The sequence below is a fragment of the Meriones unguiculatus genome, chromosome 9 (assembly GCF_030254825.1).
Source record: "Meriones unguiculatus strain TT.TT164.6M chromosome 9, Bangor_MerUng_6.1, whole genome shotgun sequence".
Taxonomy (NCBI): Eukaryota; Metazoa; Chordata; class Mammalia; order Rodentia; family Muridae; genus Meriones; species Meriones unguiculatus.
Window position 1 is genome coordinate 114,724,838 of NC_083357.1, and position 24,055 is coordinate 114,748,892.

The 24,055-nt window shown below is 46.3% G+C and overlaps 1 protein-coding gene and 1 long non-coding RNA gene across 4 annotated transcripts in view; one reads left to right on the forward strand and one right to left on the reverse strand.

Annotated features, from left to right (window-relative positions):
* Window positions 1-13,974, reverse strand: part of Dct (dopachrome tautomerase) — a 35,546-nt gene extending 21,572 nt beyond the window's left edge. The window contains exons 1-4 of one of the 3 annotated variants that reach the window (XM_021663325.2): window positions 12,828-13,974; window positions 4,558-4,857; window positions 2,437-2,537; window positions 1,650-1,816 (exon numbers count right to left, since the gene is read on the reverse strand). In XM_021663325.2, coding sequence (XP_021519000.1) covers window positions 1,650-1,816; window positions 2,437-2,537; window positions 4,558-4,857; window positions 12,828-13,122 — 863 coding nt within the window. In that variant the 5' untranslated portion in view covers window positions 13,123-13,974. Of the gene's footprint in view, window positions 1-1,649; window positions 1,817-2,436; window positions 2,538-4,557; window positions 4,858-5,997; window positions 6,219-12,827 lie in introns of those variants that run through there. The other 2 variants (XM_021663324.2, XM_060391598.1) reach the window with 2 other exon arrangements.
* Window positions 4,819-23,127, forward strand: LOC132656533 (uncharacterized). Its single transcript, XR_009594311.1, has 6 exons — window positions 4,819-4,929; window positions 9,212-9,245; window positions 9,610-9,801; window positions 15,971-16,768; window positions 19,598-19,766; window positions 20,980-23,127. It is a non-coding gene; the product is annotated as an uncharacterized LOC132656533 (long non-coding RNA).
* Window positions 23,128-24,055: the final 928 nt, after the last annotated feature.

Here is a 24,055-nt window from a genome sequence, read left to right on the forward strand (position 1 = left end):
CAGTGAGATGGTCTGTGAAATAAGACTCCCAGAGTCAGGCCTGTCTAGATTCCCCAAGATATATAGGAATATGTTCATCTTCATCTACGGAGGCAAAGAGATGTTTCAAGTACTCTCTAAAAACACAGTTTGAACTCAATGGCCTTTAGACTTGCATGACCACAGAAACTTGTTTTCATGTCACAGACAAAGGCACAGTGGAAAACGGTGTTTATGGGGATGAGTGATATTGTGCAAGGGTATTTAGAATGTCCTACTAGGTGAGGCCTGACTGAGAACTGCAGGATGTGAGCAGAATACAGAAGATGAATTCCTGTGTCCAGCTCCTCAGAATACACACACACCCCAGGGCAGGCCCTTCAGAACATCTATGCACCCAGGACCAGTGCTGGCCAGGGCAGGGGTGACCCCAGTGTAATGCTGGCCTGGGGTTGGGGCTGGCCCCAATGTAGGAAATTATGTGGGATGGGAAAGCAGAGTACAGTTTAAAAACATGGGGATTTGGGAAAGAAAAAAAATAAAGGAAGGAAGGCAGAGGAGCCCCTTGGGGAATCTTTTTCTGAGACAATTTTGTTTTTCATGGTTAGTTACTTGCAGTCAACTCTGCTCTAAGATGTCCTTACAGTGCACTGAGAAGCTAAAGTATTTTGAAAGAAAACAAGTCTATCTTCACACAGATCTTACTTAGAATTTATTATAGTTGTTCTATCTTATTATTAGCTATTGTTGGCCTCTTACTGCGACTCATTCATAAATTAGATATTGCCATAAGTAGGAAAAGCCAGAGTGCGTAGGGCTTGGTACCATGTAAGGTGTGAGGTACTCCTGGGGATTCTGAAATAGATTCCTAAAGGGCAGGTGGGATTCCCAGAGGGAACTGAGCCCAAGGACACTCTGAAGGTAGAACTCTTCAGGACTCTGGCTCACTTATTTGCTCATGAAGCCTTCAAGGATTAAGAGACGTTTTTGAGCTTCCCACCTCCCAAGGTCTGTACTTGGGTCCTGCACAATTCCTCAGGGTCCTGTGACCCAGATACAGCAACTTCTGTCCAGAGGCTTCTCTAGACCCACGCAAGATGCTCCCCCATGAAGGACCTGCCCTCTCCACACCCTCCTTCTTTCCCCCACGCCTAACCGGGGTCTGCAGCCCTTTCTGTCTCAGAACCATCAGCTACACACCCTTTCGGACTTGTCCCGACTCTCTTCTTGGCTTCACACACACACACACACACACACACACACACACACACCTATTATAGCACTTCTCAAACTGCTTGGTAATTCATTTACCACAAATTGGTCTGTGTAAATGCAGAGTAGCTAGATCGTATTCGTCCTTGTGTTCCCAGCAGGTTTGCATCGCCAAGGATGGTTTGATGCTCAGCAAATGTCTGAATACTAGAGCTGCTGATTGTAAAATGGTGCTCCTGGTCTCAGAATGATGCCCAGGTACACTCAACTCACAGATAAGATTTTCATACATTTACTTTTTAATTTGAGAGCTTTAGTGTTTAAATTCCTGACCTCCAAGAAAAAACTGCCTTCAGAAACATGTAAACATAATTCCATGTACCATAAAAAGAGAAATGTAAAGAAATATAGTGTCTATCACCCAGAGGAAGAACAAACAGAGAGCTGCACTGCATTACCTGTCACACACAATCTCCCAGGTGGAGAATCTGGAGCCCTGACTGATCAGGGTTGGGTCGTCTTGCCTTGCTGCTCCAAGCAGGTCATCTGTGCACACATCACACTCATTCTTCCCGGTTGCAAAATTCCAGTAGGGCAAAGCAAAGGACTCATTGCCAGTGAGTCTCTAGAAGCAAAGGTATGTCCCATCATTTTAGGCATGTCACATGCTACACAAAGGCATGTCAGGCAAAGACTGGCCTGCTTCGTGGACAAATTTATACTCAAGCTAGGAATACCAATCAGATGGATAAAGAAATGTCAATATATAAAGCTATATTCACATGTCCACATAAATACGTGAGCCTGAATATACATCCGTGCATATATGTAAAATACAATTGTTCTGCCTTAATACAGAAGGAAATCCTACCATTTGCAATGATGTAGATGAACCTAGAGGGCATTGTGCTAAGTGAAATAAACCAGATGAAAAACAGAATCTCACTCACACGTAACATCAGAAAAACAAAAAATGCCAAATGAGTAGCAAGTAGGAAGAACTGGGAAGAGGCGATTGTCTAGGGATCTACTGTACGACAGAATGGCAACATTCACGACACTGGGTCATCACACACAGGGAATCTGTCGAGAGCGGTTCTTTGAGTACTCGGCAAAGAAAGGAAAGCTATCTGAAATGCTGTTATTAATTTCCTTGACTAGCTACTACTGAAATAGGCGTCCCAAACATCACGTACTCCTTAAATGCAAACATGTTTTAGATACTGAGTGCACAATCTGGCCCACCTGGAGCTCTCTCTCCAGCCACAGCAAATGGTATCTGTGCCATGTGACAAATGCAGGCCCTTGGTGAGAGAAATCTATGGCCTTGTAGGGACGTCCCGGACCTACAGCAGTTGAGAAACAGAGATCAGAGAACAGAGTACATACAAAGTTAAACCCTATCATGGTATGTCTGTGTGCAAGAAATCTGTGGTGTCTTAGTTTAAGAACTATTTATCTACTAAAAAGCAACAATGAGAATCATGATAAAAGAGTTTCAAGAGCAATTAACACTTGCACAAAATAGTCATTTTCATCTCTCAAAAGTTTGACTTTTAACAGAGCTCAGAAACTCAAGTCATTCAGGCGCCACTGTCCTGTTACATATTTTAATTTTTACTCAGCAATGCATTACAATAAAATGCTGTCCAAAAGTGTCAGTCACTAAGACCTAAATGAAATGCATTTTAAAGATTTTCTGACATGCACTTTTAAATTGCATAAATTTACAATGGAGAGATTACTTAATGATGTAGCAACTTCAACCACACTTCATGCTAATGCAGCCTTTATACAACCAAAAAGAATTTCGAGATTTCTGCCTCACCCATCAATCAGCTAGAACCACCAGCTGGCAAGCATGGTCACTGAGACCAGAAGAGAAGGAAAAAAAAGAAAAAAAGTGTGCTGGAACCAATTTAGCTGGCCACTGGAACTGCCAATTTCAGTGAAGCGCTCTGGGCAATTTAACGCCCTTCTTGCTGCCCGCTCATCTTCCTGCCTTTCCTAGCAGCTTCTGAGGGTTATGCAGAAACTTCATCCTGCTTTAGTTCTCTCAAAGCACCTGGAACAGCTTCAGAGAGCTCAACAGACACGAATATAAATTTACTTCCTAGAGAGGGCCAGAAACTGTAGTTTTCCTTCCTTCTTGAGAGGCTCTCTTCTCATAAAGTGAAAATTCCTCAGAGTAATGACAGGAATCCAGTAACTGTGCAGAGCCGGAGGAACTGCTCGTCTACCGAGAAAGGAAGATGGATGCTGGCCTGTGAGGCAGGTTTTAACAACAGCAGCTAAAAGCAGAGCTTCTGTCACTGCTGTTGGCCACGCAGCCTTTCTGAAAAATGTTTCCTGGCTACAGAAAAGTTTCGAGTTTTCTACACAAAACAGTGAGAGGGATGCCAAAGGGCAGGATCCAGGGATGGGCGTGAAAGAGTGAGGGGCCCAGTGAGAGCGTATCAGCCCAAGTGTGCTCAATGATTTTGTCCACCGTGGCCCCAGGGAGGGGACCCGGAAGGAGGGACAGCAGCAGAGACAGCCAAGTGTTATGAGAGGAATCTAGAATGGATCAAGGCGTCGCGGAGCGGTCCAGTGGCCTCTCCCCAAGCCGCGGTAACTGGGAACAAAGCTGTTTGATTAAAGAAGTGTGTGCCTTTGGGCCCACCTGGTCCCCACAGTTTTAACACTCAGTTTTTCGCAAGCGTCATTTTTCATTATTGTTGTGGAGGCAGGGAACACTCGGACCACAGTGTGTGTGTGTGTGTGTGTGTGTGTGTGTGTGTGTGTGGAGTAAAATGATGTTGTGACCAGTGAGCAGGTAAAGACACTTTGCCGTGTAAGCCTGGACGCCTGGGTTCGAACCATGAAACCCACATCAAAGTCCATGGTGACAACTGCGACCGGAAGAAACCACCTGTCCTACGAGGGAGCAACCTTTCACTGGAGTGAACTTCCAGTGAAAGTCTAAAGATGTGTGGGTTCAGGAGTCCCTGCGTTTCCAGTCCAGACGCTGCAGTTTCAGAGCAAGAAAATGCTGCGCTCCTTGGCTTAAGTTCAGTTAATTCTCTAATTTGAAGAAAAGGCCAGAGCCAGCTTTGAAGCCAAAGTTGATTTTTTTTTTCTTTTTTCTTTTCTGGAATCAGAAGGAATTTGCCTCCACTTTGCTCATGCCTTTGAGGATTAAGTTTCACAGAGAGCTAGGATTAGACTTTGAACCAGGAGCATGAACGGGAGAGGTTTGAAGTGTGTGCAGGACAGGAAGAAACGGCCCGAGTGAGCCCCGGGGGACCGGCGTTTGGCAGTTCGCACCCCGAGCCCCACCCGGGCACCAGGCTCTAGTGACGGGCCGTAAGGATGCGGGAAACCCACCTAACAGCGTGTCCCGGACAGAATAGTAATGCAGCCACACGAACAAGTCGTACACGCTGCAGTTGGCCACCTGGGGCTGCGCTCCGTCGGGCCCCAGCAGCCCCAGCCAGTGCTGCGTGGTGATGACGTAGTCGGGGTGGGCGCTGCGCTTGGCCAGGTCCAGGGCGCTCAGGAACTGCTCCCTCTCCTGGGCGCTCAGGGCGTGGATGTTCCTCCGCTGGACCGGAGGCCTCTTCCGGTCGCAGCCCGGCCCCGTCCAGCCGAACCTGCAGCCTCCGCAGTCATACCCGGCGAAGTTCCCTGTTTCGCGAAGAGCGGGGAGAGGCGGTGAGGGGACACGCTTTGGGAGAAAATTCTCAGGTGGAATTCCAGGTAGAATGGAAGAGAACAGACGAGGAGGGGGAAAGGCGGGGCGGGGTGATAAAGCACAGGGCAGAGCGCAGGGCCTCCGGGAGGCCCTGTAGGGAAATCATTTCTTTCATTCATGCATTCATTCATTCATTCATTCATTCATGCATTCATTCATTCATTCATCTATTGTTAACCCAAAAGAGGAGGAGGGAAGAGGAGGAGGAGGAGGAGGAAGCTCTGTACCCAGAGCCTCAGCGCTGTCTAGTTTTGAAAATCATGTTATCGACATGGTAATCAAGGAAAAAACGAGGGCACTGGAGCAGCCCCCAACCCACACAGAGGGAAGACCCCATGAGAACTCGGAGGTGGTCCCGAAGCCAAGGGGAGAGGGCTCGGAAGACACCAGCCCCGCTGGGGCCTTGTGCCCGGGCCTCCTCCTCCTGAAGTAGCAGGAAATAACTTCTGTCCCTTCTGTCACACTCTGCACTGTTTGTTGCAGCAGCCCCAGCAAAGGAGGTCGCCTGCTCTTGGGTGTCCCTGAGCTATCTCTTCTAACGTCTGCTCCACACCCCAGCCGGCCTTGCTAAGCTCTAATGTCTATGCCGACCCACACCACTGGACAGCAAAGGTGCATCCTTTGGCTTAATAATCAGTCAGAGCACCCAGGCACACACAGGTGGGTCTCTGTGAGTTTGAGGCTGGCCAGCCTGGTCTACATAGCCAGTTCCAGGACAACACAGCCAGGGCTACAGAGACCCTGTCTGGAAAATAGTAAGAATAATAGTAATAAGAATAAAATGATAATGACTATAATGATAATACAAACGAGCTGACTCCCAGCATTTGGGCAGCATCTAACTTTGAAAGTGCTAGGTTGTTGCACAAAGAAGACAATGTTAATACAAAAATGAATGTCGTTCAGCAAATCATAGAAGTGAATTAGCTGCCGTGATGTCAAGACGTGCAAGTCCTTCAGAATTTGCTGTCTGCACACAAACATCTCTACTTTCTCACACCCTGGGGACAAGAGGAAGCCAGCGGACTCTAAAGGGTCACTGGGGAGTAGGGACTAAGACTAAATTCTCTCACCTGCCATCGCAGGGTGCCGTGTGGGCTTCGCGCTTTAGGCATAACCGACTCCTTAGTCCTCAGGTGGTGACGTTAGAAAGTTCAGCCATTCCTCCCACAAGAAGATCAGAGTACCTCTCTCCAGAAGATGAAAGTGGTGGCTCCGTGTGCCGATGGAGCTCCCTGCTCAGCCTCGGCCTCCCTCTCATGCTCCCAGGATCCTCGTGTTCCTCCTTCCCCACTGAGCTGCACCGCCAGCAAGTCAGAAGGACTTGAGCCGTGTTCCCTCAGCCACTTGGAGTTGCCATATTTACGTGTTTATTTTGAACCACCAAGAAGGCTGGCTCAGGGGTGGGTTCCACCCCCACCATCAACAGGACAGAAAGAGAAAGAGTCTTTCTTTCTCAGTACGACCACTGGGGTATCATTCACACAAATACCTTTTTATTTTTAATTTGTGAGAAGTGATTAAATAATAATTTATGTCTGAAGAACACTTCCTACTCAACTGAGGGGTCAGTCAGACTTGCAGCTGTTTGTAAAGTCTACTCAGAGAGGGCACAGTCCTCTCTCCAAAGGGAAAGACACCAAGACCAATGTGAGGTCCACAGTGCTGCACAGAGGATGTGTGTGCTTTCTGTTCACTGAGTGTGTGTGTGTGTGTGTGTGTGTGTGTGCGTGTGTGTGTGAGTATGTATGTTTGTGTGTGTGTGTATGTTTGTGTGTGTGAGTATGTTTGTTTGTGTGTGTGTGTGTGTGTGTGTGTGCATATGGGAATGCTAGAAGTCATCAAGCCTGTTCTGTCACTCTTGATTCATTTTTCAAACACTCTCTCACTGACCCTGACTCCCCAGTTCAGCTAGATTGGCCGACCAACAAGCTCCAGAACTAACTACCCTGCCTCTACCTTCCCAGCGCTGGGATTCCAAGTGCACACGGAGAGCTGGAGAGATGGTTCAGAGATTAGGATCAATCCCTGCTCTTGCGGAGGACCCAGGTTCAATTCCCAGCATGCACACGGCAGCTCTCAACTGTAGGCAGCTGCAGTTGCATTTCCAGCCCCACAATCTCCTCAGGCACCAGACATGCACTCACGCACTCACTCACACGCACGCACACAAGCAAGCAGCAAATACTCATAGATGCAAAATAAAAATAAATCTTCCTGAGGGAAATGGAAGACAGTTTAGTCCAGCTCATGATGCTGGGCGTTAATGAAAGGCCTTCAGTCACAAAGCTCCAAGTGACAGGCACCAGGATCCACATTTGAAAGGTTTTTTTTAATTTTTTTATTAATTACACTTTATTCATTTTGTATCGCTAACTGTTGGGCAGAGTAAATGGAATTTTATGTAAGAAGTGGGAAATAGTAAGAGCTGGAGAGGACAGGGTCTCCACAAGGAGAGCAACAGAACAAAAAAATTTGAACACAGGGAACTTCCCAGAGACTCACACTTGAAAGTTTTAACACTTTAAAGTAGATAGCTGGCTTTACATTATCTTAATTAAAATAGTCTCTACCATAAAACAAGTAAAAAAAAGTCATAAAACAAGGTCTCCAGGTTTCTGTTTATATCACTAATGCTTCCTACAAATATAAAAATCATTAAAAAGTAAAATAATAATAATAGTAGCAGTAGTAAAAGTTTTTAAGTACACAGTGAGCCTGGCTGTCTGCGTGGTTGCTGATGACCCAGACTCAGGTCCTCATGGTTGCCTGACGGATGTTTTACCAGCTGAGCCATCACCTCAATCCTTTCTTTCTGCTTTTTCTGTAGACCAAAAACAATCCTAAAAGCATTCTTAAATAGCAAGAAATAACACACTTAAATTGTATAGCAGGGACAGTGATACATTTTTACATTAAAAGACAAAAATATTTTTGACTCTTGCAGTCCTGATGTAGAACTTGAATTACTCATAGCTTACGCGGTAATGTCTACACAGCACTGCTTTGCCATGCCTGGAAACACTATCATCAACAGCTGTCTTCCTCGTTTAGTTTTGCAGCACATAATTTACAGAATGTCTACAACCTAATTAGTCAAAAGTAAACAGGGTGTGAAATTGAGGGGACTCACATATGGAAGAGGATATGTGGGAAATCTCTGTACTTTTTCCTTTAATTTTTATCTCAACTTAAAATTGTTCTGAAAGAATACTCTTTCCTAAGGAGAGCAAGAGAGAAAAGTTGGGGTTCCTAGAAGCTGGGGTATATAAGATCAAAGTGTGAAGTGCACAAATATGAAGTTGCCAAAGGATAAATAAAGATCATTTACTCTAAAAAAGTCTTAAAATGAGTTTCAAAATGCCTTTCTCTGTCCCCACAGCTCTTTATCTTTTCAGACAAGTTGCCAGTGCTCGTGGCTTTGAGCTGAACCTCTCTGAGCTTGCAATGTCAAAATAAGAGTTCTCCACAGAGCTGTTGTGAAAAATAAATGTCCTGTTACAAAAGGCAGAGAACTGTGTCTGGGGCACAAGCTCCGTGTTAAGTGCTGCTGTTGCTAGTCTTGGAAAATTCCACCTCTCAAGTGGCAGAGCTGTGCCTTGTCCTCACGTAGTCCTACTGCGAACCCTTGAACACTGTGTCCGTTGCCATGTCCACACATCATGGGCTCAACACACTTAGTGTAAATAAATGCCATGTGAGTTAGTGATGGAAGGAACACTGAAAATTGGAGAAAAGAGCCATTTGTTAGGCACTGTGGAATACAGACATAACTTAGGCACCACCAGAGAGCAGAGAAGCACGTGAGCTCCGTGAGACAGCAACACACCTGTAACTGCAGGAAAAATAAACACAGAAAGAAACCAAGTTCTGTGGGATGACAAAAGACAAAAGAAGCATTTCTGATTCAGAAGACCCACACTGCTTCCCAGATACAATGAGCTCAGAAGTGGAATGGAGGTAGAGTCTCTCTCTCTCTCTCTCTCTCTCTCTCTCTCTCTCACACACACACATCTCACACACACACACACTCAACCGCTCACCAGAAAATACTTGCTACTTATCATTTACAACCCAGAAGTTTACTCAGTTTATATATATATATATATATATATATACATATATATATATATATATATATATTTCTTTTCTACGTGTACATCAGGTCCTTTCTATTTTTAGCTTACAGACAGACCTGGCCTAAAGAATTAATCAAAGTACTGAAAACAGCTACAAAAAAAAATGTAACATGCTGTGTTTCTCTTCCATTTTTCCTGGCTGAATCAGCACCAGCTTAAATGACTTCCTCCTCTCCTTCATGGTAAGAAATACAAGTGGGACACATTAAAGAAGATTATGGGTTTTTTGCTGTTGTTGGGAAACAGGGAAAGTGGGGGAAGGGATGATTCCAATCTGTACCGCCTTGAGTGAAATCATCCTTGAGCAGAAATTAAAGAGTCAAGCTGCTCTCCTGACTTAAAGCTAGGAGGAGGAGAGAGAGCATCTGCACACAAGTCCCTACATGCACTGCTAGGCTCAAGCTCAGAGCGCTATTAGACTAAGTAAGCTTAACGACCGCGATTACCCAGTTTACGAGGAACTCGGCACAGCCCATTCCTTTTAATTAGAGATTCTATTATTTTAATAACAATACTTTATACTCACGCAGATTCTTTCATCTGCAGGGCTCAAAAAGGATTTTACAAGTGTGGTTTCATCATTATCCCCATTTCAGAGATTGGAAAATGAGGCACTTAGTCGCTTGTACAAACAAGAAGTTCTCAGCCAACTGTTCAAAAACTATTTGGTGCCCAAGGATTTCAAAAGCCCAGACACACAGCTGCAAGTGCCATCTGCTCATAAATGGCGACTGTCAGGTGAGCAGGACACCGCGGCCACGCCGGCATTTCCCGGAGCTTGGCTCCTTCTGACAGTCACATTCAGCAGTTTGCTCTTAACTTAGCCCAGTAGAGAATAGAGACATTTTCTCTAGAGAATTGGGGCATGGAATTTGTTGAATTTTTTTTTAGTTTTCCTCTACGAGGCTAAGTCTTCTCTTTCCAGCCTGCAGTGGAAAGCGTGGAGTCATTGTTTTCTCAATGAATCAGCAAATGCAGAGTCCCCAGCACTCTGCTGGCCAGACACTAATTTCTATCTCTTAGACACTTCAGGTTGACCAAGAGAGTCCCAGTGATTTAGATAGCTCCCAGAGCCAAGGGCCTTTGGGAAAAGTCAAGTAAAATTCCACAGAGCACCTGAAAACTACAAAGACAGTACTCAGGCAGGCGAATCCCTTGCTCTGTAAGAGGGGGAAATAGAAGAACATGTGTCTGTCTTTGAAACAGTTCACAAGTGATCGAGTGACGACAACTAGGGAATCAAAGCAACTTTCCATTGCAAGCATCTAAGACTTAGTCTTGAGTCTCGAGATTCGGGAGAAGAGAAAGACCACCCAGACAACAAGAACGGGGCCTAAAGGAGACTGAGGATGTAGCTCAGCAGTAGAACGTCTGCTCAGTGCGTGTAAGCCCTAGACTCAATACCCAGAATTCAAAAAAAAAAAAAAAATAGTAAATTGACAAAAGAAAAAGTGATGGTGGGGTCATTGCCTACTTCTTACAACCCTGTGTATAGACCCAAGAGAGTTGTGCTCTGTGAGATAAATCTCCATTGTACAGTGATGCCTGGGCCTCCAATTGAGGCATCTCGAGTGGTTAGCTACTGGAAGGACAAGAGCCTGGTTGCCAGGCCTGTGGGCAGGGAGGGGAGATGTATGGAGTTACAGTCACTCGTGGCAGTAAGTTCCGGAGAGCCACTCCATATTGTGTTGCTGTGCACTTAGGAATGTGCTACCAAGCTGAGGCCCATGGTCAGTATTCTTGCAAAACCAAAAAAGCAAGAACTCAGGGGACTTCTTGGAGGTGGCGGACACACGCATTACCTTGATTGTTGAGAGAGGAGCATGGAAGGTGAGACTACGTGTTATACACACTTATTAAATTGTATATATATCAAACTACCTCTTACGAACAGCACATCGTAGGCAACCTTAACTCACGTGTGTACACAGTACAGAACAAGCAATGGTCCTGAGCAAGCCGAAGACAAAGAAGTCATAGAGAGGAGATAAACCACCGGCCGGAGGCTAGCTAGGCCCCGGAGGATGGCCATGGCTAGTCAGCAGCTGGAGATGCAGGCTGTGCCCCTTGAGAGGGGTCTGGAACAGTGATGCTCTACATCTGAAGCTTGAGGACACACCTGACGCCTGACCCATTGCCTCTGTTTCATTCCAAGTAGCTCTTTTTGACCCACGTTTTTGTCCCTTCTTGAGGAATATTCAAAATACTTCCAACAGAAAGGCCTAGCAAGGACGCCTTCTCTTCTGCTCTGTCCTCTGCTCCCCACTTCTGCTTTTGAAAAGCAAACATGCTCTCACTATCCAAATGAAAACTACAAAGATGGAATAAAGTGAGTTAGCTGTTTTACCTGACTTACTAAAGCATTCTGCCCAGGACTCCAATGCAGAGAAGCTCGGCTTTAGAAAGACACAGCATTTTGCTGCCTATTGACATGGAAACATGCCAAAGTCATGCCGAAGATGACTTCAGAGATTAAGACAAAGGTTACCCATGTTATTGTGGTCTCCCATACTGCAAGTGTGGAATCCAATGCCCCTTGTAGGACTGAACACCTATAAAGCAATGTCTATTGAAGCAGATGCTCTAATGGCTGAGAAAAAAATGGATGATACATATAAAATATGCTATCATAACTTTTGTCACAATTAATATCTAGAGCAACCTGGGTGTAAAAATTCCTTTGAATCACATAATTTATGATTACAAGGGCTGGGGTGTACTTCAGTGTTGGAGCACTTGATATCTCAGAACTTCATAATAGGACATATTTTATAACAAAACCATAAGGGCAGAATTTGGGGAGTTCTCACGCCCTCCCTTTGTGATGCGGTATCAGACCCTGACACAGCTGGATCGTTCGTACTCTCCTGTATCAGCAGCACAGTGAGAAGACAGAACTATGCCAGAAGGGAAAGCCATGAGCAGCTGGCTGCTGAGGAGTGGTGTCTGAGGGCTTTGTTGGAGCGGCTGTTTGCGGGTTTTTTACTTTTTCACATGCCCTGCCAGACTGAGTGTTTCCCACAGTTGTGCAAAGTTTCTGGGAGCCAAAAATCAGGATAGAGGAAGACTTAAGAACCCCAGAGGAGCCAAGAAAAAAAATGGAGATTTCATAGAAATGAGTACTGGGAGAGACCCTGGTTGTAAAGGAAGGTCTGATATTGCTCATTTGGAATTCAGACATTGGTAGAAGGAAGCTGCTGGTCCCTAATATCACCTCACTAACGAGGAAGCTGCTTTGCCCCATCTTCTTCCCAACTCTGGCAAAGTTACAGTCCAGTCCTGGCTTGAACAAGGCCGATGGACCCTGTTTGCGGTCTGTTCAAACCCTGAGAAATGCTGAGAGCAGAGCTCTGCAGCACCTGCCTCCTCTCCCCCTGCCGGATGCCAAGCCGCACCCAGAGCCTCAGCAAGTGCGAACCCATTGCAGAAGAGGCCAGATCCATCTTGAAAAGACTTGTTCTAGTTTCAAAGCAAGCTCTCCATCTCTGTAGCCTCCCCTCCCAACAAACAAGCCGAAGGTATGCTGGCAAGCATTCAGAAATCAGGCGTGGCCACGTATGTTGATTTAGTTTTCGTAAGTACACGTACAAGGTGTGACCGATGTGTCCAATCTGTCCACCTTGCTGAAGGGACTCACCACCAAAAAGAGCTAGCCTAACAGCGTGCAGCAGCCTCAGCTCGCCCTCAGAAAGCATCCCTTTCCCAGCTCGGAGTCCCCAGCAAGCTCAAGGTCACGGTGACAGCTGGCTCTGGTAGGGCCTCACCTGTGCACTTGCATGTCCGGTTGAAGAATTTTCTCGGCCACTGCTCACGGTCATCCTGGTTTCGAAGGATATAAGGGCCGCTCCAGGGCCTGGTGTCCGTTTGCACCTCTGTGCACTGCCCGCGGCCCTCTTGAGAGCCACAGATGTTGGCTGACTCGGAGCCCAGAGGCGGGCAGCACTCTTTCTTCAGCACACCACTCAAGGTCATGCAGACACGGGGAAACTGAGCCCGAACCCCAGGCAGAACTCCACAACCCAGCAAAGCCAGCAGAAGCCCCCAGCGCACAAGGCCCATGCCTTCTTAATTGGAAGACCTGGCCAGGCCTCCCACCTGCTTTCTGTCTGGCTTTTCTCCTTGTCTTCCGCTACTAAGTTCTGGAGCAGTCACTCACTCAAATTTCCTTCTCTTCCCTTTTCTTTTTTAGCTCGATCCCTTTCCTCTCTCCTCTCAAGACTCTCACCTAAATCACAGAACCTACATGTGTGCACACGTGTACATGCCTGTGCACATGCTATTTTATGTGAGTCAAACAACTAACACAAATTTAATTTCATCAGAAGCTCCTGTAACATCAAATTTAATGAGGGGAGGGCTTCTCGCCAGTGCTCCCCGTTAAATCAGGCTCTGTCTAATTGAGCTAATTTACAGACCGCTCCAGCCATGGTGCCTATTATGCCGCTGCTTCTAAGCCTCCTCCTGCTCTCCTTAGCCCTTGACTTTAATTGCCTTGAACTCAGTTCAAAAGCCAAGCACCGTGTTGCCTTTATTCTCTCTGGCCCGCCAAGCCACGGGGCCTGGTGGGGAAGGGCTGGGAGAAGCCATCATTAGGGGGATTATAACTGGAGAAATCCTCTTTGTTAACACATGACCCTAAGTGTACAATGAAGCTGATAAAGTGTCTGGCTTTGTGTCAGGAGGCCAAAACCAGCCTCTTTATTGGGCTCATGTGTCTCAGCCAAGCTTGTGACCTCAGACTTCCCACCGCGTCAATAGATGCAGTGAGCATTCCATCAAAGGCGCTTTACAGACCTGAGCTTGGCCAAGGGCTGCTCCCTCATGACTGCTCGCTGACATGGGAGAGAGACAGCCACAGGAGATCACGCAGCCCCCCAGATAAAGAAACACTTATTAAGGAACATCCATACAAGGAACTGCTTTGTTGCACAGTTAGGAATCCTCTTGCTTCCAGATAATAACGGCCTCTTCTCTTGTCCAGCATGTCAGTGTAACAGGAAGAGTGTGCGACCGACGATTCACAATTGCCATCATTTCTCTGGAAGGAAGGACGTGGGACAAGCTGAAGTGGGGCTTGCAAGGAAATCTTTTGGTTGCACTGGAGTTTTCATCCGGTTTTAATCCAGGAAGGGATGCCCTCCCCACCCCCCATGCTTCTTCTGGGGTACCATGGGCATGTGCAGACAGGCAATGGTGGTCATCAGTCAGAGCATTTGTTCCTTCATCGTGGAAAGGGGGCTGTCTTGGTGCTGTGAGAGCTATACAAATTGCTGACTTAAAATTGCTCCAGCCGGGGTCTGAGAATACCTTATACATGGATGTAACGTATCTAACACTAAATGTCAAAGGACTGCTTAAGGTTGCGCAAAGTCCACAAGAGCAGGGTGTGGCGGTACACGGCTTTGATCCCAGCATTCAGGAGGCAGAGCAGGTGGATCTGTGTGAGCTGGAGCCACCCTGCTCTACACAGTGAGTTTAAGGCCTGCCATAGATGCTGTCTTTTTTTTTTTTTTTTTTTTGAGGAAAGAATGAAGGCAGGGAGGGAGGGAAGGAGGAAGGGAGGAAGGGAGGGAGGGGAAAGTCCAAAGGTATAAAGGTATCCCTTTGCCTGCCTTCTGTGCTACCTCTGTGTTGTTCAGCTGTGACTAACTTAATGGTAGTTTGTACCCCAGAGTTCTGGACATCGGACTTGTGATAATACGTACAGGGCATCAGCCGTGTAAATTTGTGTGTGCATGGGGTGGCTCACTCATGTGTGCATGCTTCGTGCATGCACAAACATATATTATAGTATATATGTTTGGAAGGCATGTGTACATGTATGTATGTGCAAGTGGAGGCAAAGATCGGCACAGTGTTTTCCCCAATCACGTTCTGCTTTGTTTCCTTGAGGCAGAGTCTCCCACTGAACCAGCTGGTAGCCTGGCTGACCCGCACACCTCAGGGAACCCCCTCTTCCTGCCTTGCCCAGCGCAGGGATTACAGGGGTGTGTCACAATTCCTGGCTCCTCACACGGGTGCCGGGGACCTGAACTGGGTTCCTCACGCTTACACAGCAAGCATGCTGCTGGCCACACCATCTCCCCCAGACTCACATCAGCAGTTTCTGAGCTCGCTTTCTGATTCTACTGCACAGCCAGAGCAGCAAGCCACAGTATGAGGATGAAGGCTTGCAGCAGTGTCAAGCTGACAGACCACGTTCATTCCTTTCCTAGGCCGTCGTAGTCAATTTCCACAAACTGAGAATCTTACACAATAGACATTTCTCTCAAATTTCTGGACAACCAAGGTCTAAAATCCAGGCATTGACAGCACTGGCATGTCTCATTAATTCTCAGTCCTATGGTAAGCCTGTCCCTTGCAGCTTCTGCCAGCTGCTGACTGCCCTTGGTGTGTCTGTTCCTGAGTGGGCCATACTGCAGCCCCTGCCATAACCACCAAGTATTTTTCTTCTTCATGTCTGTATCCCTGGAGTCTGTCTCTTCTAAAAACAAAAAAAAAAAAACTGGTCATGGGATAATGAAGCAACAGGATAGCCCAGGATACGCTCAGCCTAAGGCAATTACACCCACAAAAAAAGGTCTTTTTCCTAACTGTAGGATCTGAGACATATATCTTTTGGAGGGTGACAAGTCAATCCAGGACACCATCAACACAAAGAAACTTGACTCTACTGCAATCATGATACCTAAGAGTTGGACGGGCTTACATGCTTTCTGAACCGCATGCATCCTATCTGTTTCCACCTCATGAACTTCCTGGCACCACTGGAGGCTGGGGGATTTCCATCTGTGTTCTTTGCAGTGGTGAAGTTCTGTAGATGCCACAGCCCAAATTCTGGGAACCTGAAGCTGATGGACTTTCAGCATTTCTCTCACTAGGTTTTCTTGTCTCCTTTTCATTGCAGAACATGCCAGGTGACCCAGGCAATCTGAAGCTTTACACAAAGGCTGTCACAAGAGCCCAGAACTACTTCCCGGGCCCTGCTCAGAATAGTGAAGCCCAGACTCACAGCCAGCTTCCTCCCAGACCAGTCCTCCCGAAGGTCTAGAATCCTTCAAAGCAAATGTTTCCATCTCATCACATTTGTCCTTTAGTCCTACGAGTGACCTCCAAGTCCTTGAATCCTTGACTCCTCTTTCTTCCTTCCCCATCAATACTTTCTAAAGCACTTAGAGTGAAATCAGACATCTCTCCATGTGCTTCTCAGAGTGGTCAGCAGATCACAACCCCTGTGTTGCTGGCCTACATTCCAATGAGTACATGAGGACAGAGAATGGGATTCAGCATTTAGAAGCCTGGCATTGCCACAAGCTCAAGTGCGAGTTCAGTCAGGTGTGAATGTAGGGGGGCCATTTGCCCAGAGACGATGTGCAATTAGATCCCATGTTAGCCTTAAAACTGTTTTTCAAGACTGTCCATAGATGCTTTGGGAATTGCTGGACTAGAAGACCCTTCCCCTGCCGGCCTCTCTCTCCCCTCTGCAGTGGGCAGAGTACTGCAGTGACGATCGTCTAGATGGACCTGCTCATTTCCATCTTAGCCCTTGCACTGCTGTTTCTCCTGCCTGAAATATGCTCCCCTGCTTCCTATCACTACAGCATCAGCTCCTGAGAGAAGCTGCCCTTTGCCGTCCATGCAGCGCCTCTCAGCCTGAACACGCTACCTTCAGAGAGCACGCTTTCGGCTTCTTCACAGTGCTCATGTAAGTGCTGGTTATTATGTGTGTTATAGAAGAGGAAGTGGAGACCGTTAACAAAGCAGGAGGAAAACTGTGTTTCCCTGGCCCCAAGGTCCTGATCTTGTCAAAATGCTGCTTTACAATATTTATCTTGTCTGAGGAATTGATTGTAATACTTCAAAAAAAGAAAAGCTTTTTTTAGGATTTTTTTTTAATGTGTGTGTGAGCCTACATGAATGTATATGCCCTAGGTCCATGCAGGAGTCCATGGAAGCCAGAGGAGAGTATCAGATCCTCTGGGACAGGGCTTACAGGCAGTTGTGAGTCACCATGGTGATACCAGGAACTGAATCTAGGTCCTCCACAGAAGTAGCCACGTGATCTTAGCCACTGAACCATCTTTCCAGCCTCAGGAAATTTAGATTTCTTAGTCTCCTACTCTATGCCAAGAACTTGCTTTTTACCTTCCACTATCTCATTTAAACCACACGGAGGAGCTGGGGGTGTAGCTCAGTTGGTAAAGATCTTGCCTGGCACGCGTGAAACCTTGGGTGCCACCCCAACACCTCATAACCCAGGCATGGTGGGGCACCACTGAGCACTGGGGGTGCGGAGGTGCAGTAGTCTCGGCCATCCTCAGCTGCAGAGCAGGCCAAGCCAGCCTGGGCCGTCTGAGACCTTGTCTGTGCACAAGCAAGCAAACAAATCTAAAGGATTCCTCTGAAACTTAAGCGTTTCTAATAGAAATTGGTTATTTTAACATTGCTCCCTCAGCAGAGGAGGCTGACTGCAATTGAGAATAGGGAACTTGCCTGTCGTGCTGATGCTTACCCAACAGGACGTACTGAAGAAGGAAGACAAAGGAACGTTTGAGAATAAGCTATCCAGAGCCAGGCATGGTGGCTCATGTCTGTAATCCCAGCACTCAGGGAGGCAGAGGCAGGTGGATCGCTGTGAGCTCAAGGCCAGACTGGTCTAAAAAGCAAGTCCAGGACACCCAAGGCTACACAGAGAAATCCTGGAGAGAGAGAAAGAGAAAGGCTCCTCATAAACTGAATCACCCTTGGTGTCACGATGCCAGCATACCTTAAAGTCTGTTCTAATGAAGTATCACATGACACTGATATTTATAAAATCATGTAATACACTTCTCATTGGAAGAATTTCTCTGCCTGTCTAGTAGCCAGAAAGTGGTGCTTCCTCATCGTTTCCAGTTTATATTGAACCTTCCAGCCTTGTGAATCTCCATATGGTGTTTCTTTCTCTGCTTCAGCCAGGGAGGACAGTTCCAGACCCACAGACCTCACAATACACAGCTGAGTCACTCAGGGTCTAGTCCATTCTTATTTTGTCATTTTGTAAATTTGTGCGTTGTGGAGCAGGCTCAGACTCTGACAGAAGAGGCAGAAAGATAAGATGTGTATATATACACACACAAGAGAGATTTCTGTGTAAATCTAAGAGTGATAAATGCTTAGCAGAACCCTTGTTTGTTAGCAAGACTTAGAAAGGAATTCAGAAAGGCCCCTGAGGTGGGTGTAAATGATGGGGCATTGCAGGTGTAAGACAAAGGATCTGAAAGGATTGCAATTAACAACACTGTGTCACTCATCACAAAAGGGAAAGTCTGCAGGGCACTCAATAGCAGAATTCAGGGGGGCATAGCATGGGGTATACCAAAACTATTTTTTGCCAGTAAGAATATAAAAAAAAAATCAAAAATTCCTATAAAGAATATTCTGAAAGCCAGGGAAACTTGCCAGTGTTTGAACACGGATTTCTTTTGTGCTTTTGGATATATTTTTCTCCTGGAAGCTTAGTTTGGCAAATCCTGTCATTTCCAAATTTAAAAAATGTTTAAGAAAGAAAATAAAGAAACCCTGTGGAGAGACGTCATCACACCTCACAGAGATAAGTGACCCAAGAGCAGGAGAAGCTGCCTTCTCACAGCTGAGGCCATAGTCCATTTAAAAAGACACTCTGTGGACATTCCTCTTGTAGCACTGTGCTGCCCTCAGGACTGGATGCATGTCAAGGGCAATGAGTTATAGACAACGAGAATATTCACACACACACACACACACACACACACACACACGTGGTTCACATGAGGGTGCAAGCCTTTGACAGCTAGGATGGCAATGCAAGCCTTCCCCTCACGTAAAGCCGGAAAGGATGGCTTGACACAGGTGAGGCACTGACCAGGACAGTCAGTGTCCTAGGACTGTCGCTAAGATTAACACAGAGGAAACACTCGTGTCTGTCTTCTGTTGTCAGCAAGCTGCCTGCTCCTTTCTCACAGGCCTCTCACTGTGAAAATCCTCCCCATGTCTTAGCCCCCGGCTGGACCGACTCCCCTGTCTGATGTCCTCTATCTCTTCTGTAGTTAGTGCACATCATGGCGTTGTGAGATTAGCTTGTTTTCCTCCTGGGTCCAAATTGTTTCCTAAATGCTGGACCTCTGTCCTCAAGGGGTTTTGCTTTCTCCCTCTAAGCTCTTTTCTTTTTCTGGTAGTGTGAGGAATTTTTGGTTGTTTGTTGTTTGTTTTGTTTGTTTTAGAGGAATTAAGTGTCAGGAACAGGCTGTGAAGTCAGTTTTTCCCTTCCTTATGTACTTTTGATAGTCCACCCTGAAGGCTGTGCTAAGGTGTTAAAACACTTTCTAATTTCAAACTTTGCACATTCACACTCACGCTCCACCCTTCCTAAACCCTGTGGGCCCTTCACTGCTCATTCTGTCACGTGGTTTTGAGCCCTCTGACCCGTGAGTGTTTGGGTGGTTTTTACTTGCATCTCTACAATTTAATGAGTGGTGCAGATATGCAATTGAATGACTTCTGCTTCAAAACACAGATCTGTGGGAGGGAGAGAACCCCCTTTTGGCCCATTCTGAACCGGCTCCAGTGCATATGCCCCAGCATTTGCAGGAGGCTCTCCGCTCTCCTTGACAACTCCACTACAGGATTTCTGACTTACAAATGTACGGATAAGCCTGCATAGGAACAGCTGAGGGGATGACTTCGTGAGTATTTGCTTGCTGTGAAAGCATAAGGACCTGAGTTTGAATCCCCAGCACCCGTAAAATGCCAGGCATATAACCTGAGTGCTGGGAGATGGTGAATCTGGAAAGCTCCTGGCTGGCCAGCCTAGACAAAACAGCAAACCTCCAATGACAGCCCACCCCTTTCACGGCTGAGGCTAATAGCAGCCCCGCCCCGAGCGCTCACCCCGAGGTCCCAGCCCCAAGCCCCCCCTCCCCGCAGCACTGCCTGCAGGCCTCTGCCCCCTCCTCTCTACTTTCCTCCAGCCAAGCTCCAAGAAGGTAATTCTTTTTTTTTTATTGTTATTATTATTTATGTATTTTTTATTTCAGTTTATTTACTTTACATCCCAAGGGTGCCCCCTCCCTCCTGTCCTCCCAGTCCCCTTTCTCCTCCTTCCCTTTTCTCCTCTCTCTTCCCCTCCCAAAAGGAGAGGCCCCTCCCCTCTTATCAACCCTCCCCAGCACATCAAGTCACATCACAACTGAGCATATCCTCAACTATTAAAAAATAAGGAAATCATGAAATTTGCAGGCAAATGGATGGAACTAGAAAAGATCATCCTAAGTGAGGTAACCCAGACCCAGAAAGACACACATGGTATGTACTCACTTATCAGTAGAAATCACACCTATGTTACAACATAACCATACCACAAATCCACAGGCCCAAAGAAGCTAAGTAACAAGGAGGCCCAAGAGAGGGTGCCTGAATGTCATGCAGAAGGGGGAATAGAACAGACAGCAGAGGTGGATGAGAGAGGAGATGGAATGGGGAGGGGAACAAGAGTGCGGATCAGATGTGGAGAAAACGGGTGGGAGGTGAGAGGGCTGGGGACAAGAAGGGAAACTGAGGGGGACGTCTCTTTGTCAAGCTGGAGGCCTGGGACAGGGTAGGCTCTTTGGAGGACATGGCTATGACTCTAGCTGAGAGTCCTACTGGTGGGGAGGGGGAAGGGATGGAGATGAAGCAACCACCTCCTAGCCAGAAAGGCTTAGCAGAAGGAGGGGAACAACAACCCACCAACAAAACCTTTGATGCAAAAATTACCCTGCCTTCAAGAAGTGCAGGGATAAAGAAGGAACAGAAATTGAGAAAGTCCAACCAAAAACTGGCCCAACCTGAGACCCACCCTATGGTAGAGAGCTGGCCTCTGACACTATTAATATGCTACTCTGCTCTGCTTACACACAGGAGCCCAACTTGACTGTCCTCTGGGAGGTTCCAGCCAGCAACAGCTGGAGACGGATGCTGGGACTTGCAGCCAAGCATGGGGCAGAGCTCCAGGGGTCCTGTGGAAGTGGGGGGGGAGGGGCAGGGTGAAGATAGAAGGACATGGAAGGGACAAAAACCTCACAAGAAGACGAACAGAGACAACTAACCCAGCCCCATGAGGGCTTTCAGAGACTGAGCCATCAACTAAGGAGCATGCATGGTCTAGACCAAGGCCCCCTGCACATGGGTGGCTGATGGACAGCTTGGTCTTCATATGGGGCACCTGGCGAGTGGAGGAGGGGCTGTTTCTAACATGGACTCCGTTGCCTGCTTTTGGATCACTTCCCCTTAGCAGCGCTGCCAAGAAGGTAATTCTTAAATATTCTATTCATTTGATAAGCCATAGAAAAGAACTATGTTCTTGTAGATCATGACAGATAGCTGCATAGAATGTGCAAATTTTAGTGTTATGAATTTTTCATTTCTTAAAAGCATCCTATAATAAAAAAAGAAAAACAAACAGAAAAGTAGTATAAACCAAGATAATCTCTTAGGCTTTGATTTATCACGTTATAAAGACATGCATATTATCACAATATTTTATAGCCATGAGATCGTAGCACTATGGAAGTGAACTCGGCCTTGGAAATGGGCCTCACCTCGTGCAGTGACTTGAAGGCTGGACCAGAACTCGCTGGAGCCCTCTTGTCATGGAGGAGGAATGGGCTCCTCATGAAAACATTTATTCCTCTCTAAAGGCCCAGCAGCCAGTGAATAAGTAAGATACATGGGACCAGGAGCTGTCACAGGTAAAGTGCTTAAAACTCAAGCATAGTACTGAAAATAACAGATAAACTTTCTAGGCTCATGGGTAATCTAGATGATCCATTTCTGCTAAGGAAGTCTGAGGCCACAGAAATCATCTCAATTGTGTAACATGGCAGCGGAAACAATGAGCCATCAACTGAGTGGTAATTTGAACAGAGAAAGTTTTCTTGTCTCAGGTTGAACGGCTGGGAGCGTGGGATGACGTCTCTGAAGGATTTGTTCCCAGCCCCTCCGGAAGTCTCTGGTAGTAGCGAGCTTGGAATCACACAGCATTCTGCTTTTGTGTCTCTGCATCTGGATTTCCCCTCTTATAAGGGCACCAATATATTAGACAAAGACCCCAGCCTACTCCGGTATCACCTTGGTTTAGTGAATTGCATCCAAAAAAAGATCACATTCTGAGGCATCAGAGATGTGTATTTAAGAATATAAATTCGAAGGGGCACAATTCAAGCCAACTGGACATCAAAATTCTTAAGCTTCAATTTTGACAACCATATCACATCTTCAAACTTTGGGCTTCAGAAGGAGAGTTTGGGGTCATGTTAATGAAGAAGAAAGTTGTAGATAACTAAATAACAAAGGTCTTAGCTGTTTTCCAGTGATGTGCAGAGCTCGCTTATCTCTCTGGCACTCCATATTGGAGAAGGAAACTCTGTAAGGGTGATTATTCATCAGTCCGGACCAGGAGCACTGAGGAGTCCTGCCAGCTGCTACTACTCACAGCTTCCTTGAGCTGCACCATCCCAACAGTGTTAGATGAGACAAGTTAAAGACCATTTAGACTATTTCAGAATACTCAAATAACAGACCACAGAGCTCAAGAGATCAGACCTCCCAAATCTCTGAGCAATGCTCCTTTCTCACAGCCAAGGAGAACTCAGACGTTCTTTCCTGGTCTTTATCCTTTTCCGTCTGTTTACCTTTATCTCAGGCATCTTGGTATAAAAGTTGATTTTAATTAATCTCTCTACCAACTAAGAGTTAGGGGCAGGCAGATAGTAAGTACACAATAATTGACAGATAAACTTACTAACTGAATGAGGACAGAGAAGCGGTGTGCCTTTATGAGAATCAGAACCACTGAGATGGCCAGCTAGCCTATGGACTCGCTCTCCCTACTGTATGGAAAGGTACTCCAGGACACACCTCTTTTTCCTTCCGAGTCAGAGGTAGGTTTTTCCTCTGAGCTAACCCTTTCCTTCTTTCTCTCCTACATTCTGCCTTTGAACTGAAGTCATTAAGATCTCTCCATGTGGCAGCCTCTCTTCTTACAAAAGATGTGGTCACATCATTCTCCTCCATGGCAACATGACTGCTCTGTCCTGTGATGGCCTTCACTTTCCATGCCTCTGTGAAAGCACGGGATGTCACCTATGTGATATCCTTCAGGCACACACCTTCCAGCTGCCTGAGGATGCAGCTCACTCAGTTGGTAGAATACTTACCTAGCTAGTCCTTGTGATGCCTGGATTTGATCCCCATCATTTCAAAAGCAACATGGGATGGCACATGACTATAACCTCAACAGTCAGGAAGTAGAGGCAGAAAAATCAAAAGTTCAAGGTTATCCTTGGCTATATGGAAAGTTTGAAGCCAGACCTTTCTGGGAGGGGGGAGAAAAAGAATATGCCTAAGGATGTGGGTACTTTTCCTGTGAATTGTATTTCTTTCTAGAACTTTCTGTTTAATTTCATGGTCTTTTTTTGGTTGAGGACTTTGTTTTCTGTTTAGTTTTTGAGCCTTTGTTATTGACACTTCTCTGCCAGAGGTATAGCTGGTGGAGATCATTTAGAGCCTTCCTCTTGTTCTGCGGGCCACCCCTTCGCTCAGCTGGCTCTTTGCTGTACTGAAGCTTTTTAGATCCATGAGATCACATCTGATGATTGTTGATCTTGTTTTTCTGTGCTACTGGAGTCCTGTTCAGAAAGCCCTTACTTGTGCCTATAAGAAGTTAAAACACACTTCCACTTTTTCCTCTAGCAACTTCAGGGTACTAGGTCTTCTGTTGAGGTACTTATCCATCTGGAACTAAGATTTGCACAGAATGAAAGATAAAAATCTGGCTTTATTTCTTGCATGTTGAAATCCAGGTTTCCTATCATCATATGGTGTCTTTACTAATATATATGGATTTTTTTCTACATCTTTGTCAAAGATCAGGTAACTATAGTTGCATGGACTTATATCTGGGTCCCCTATTCTATTTCACAGATCTATGTGTCTG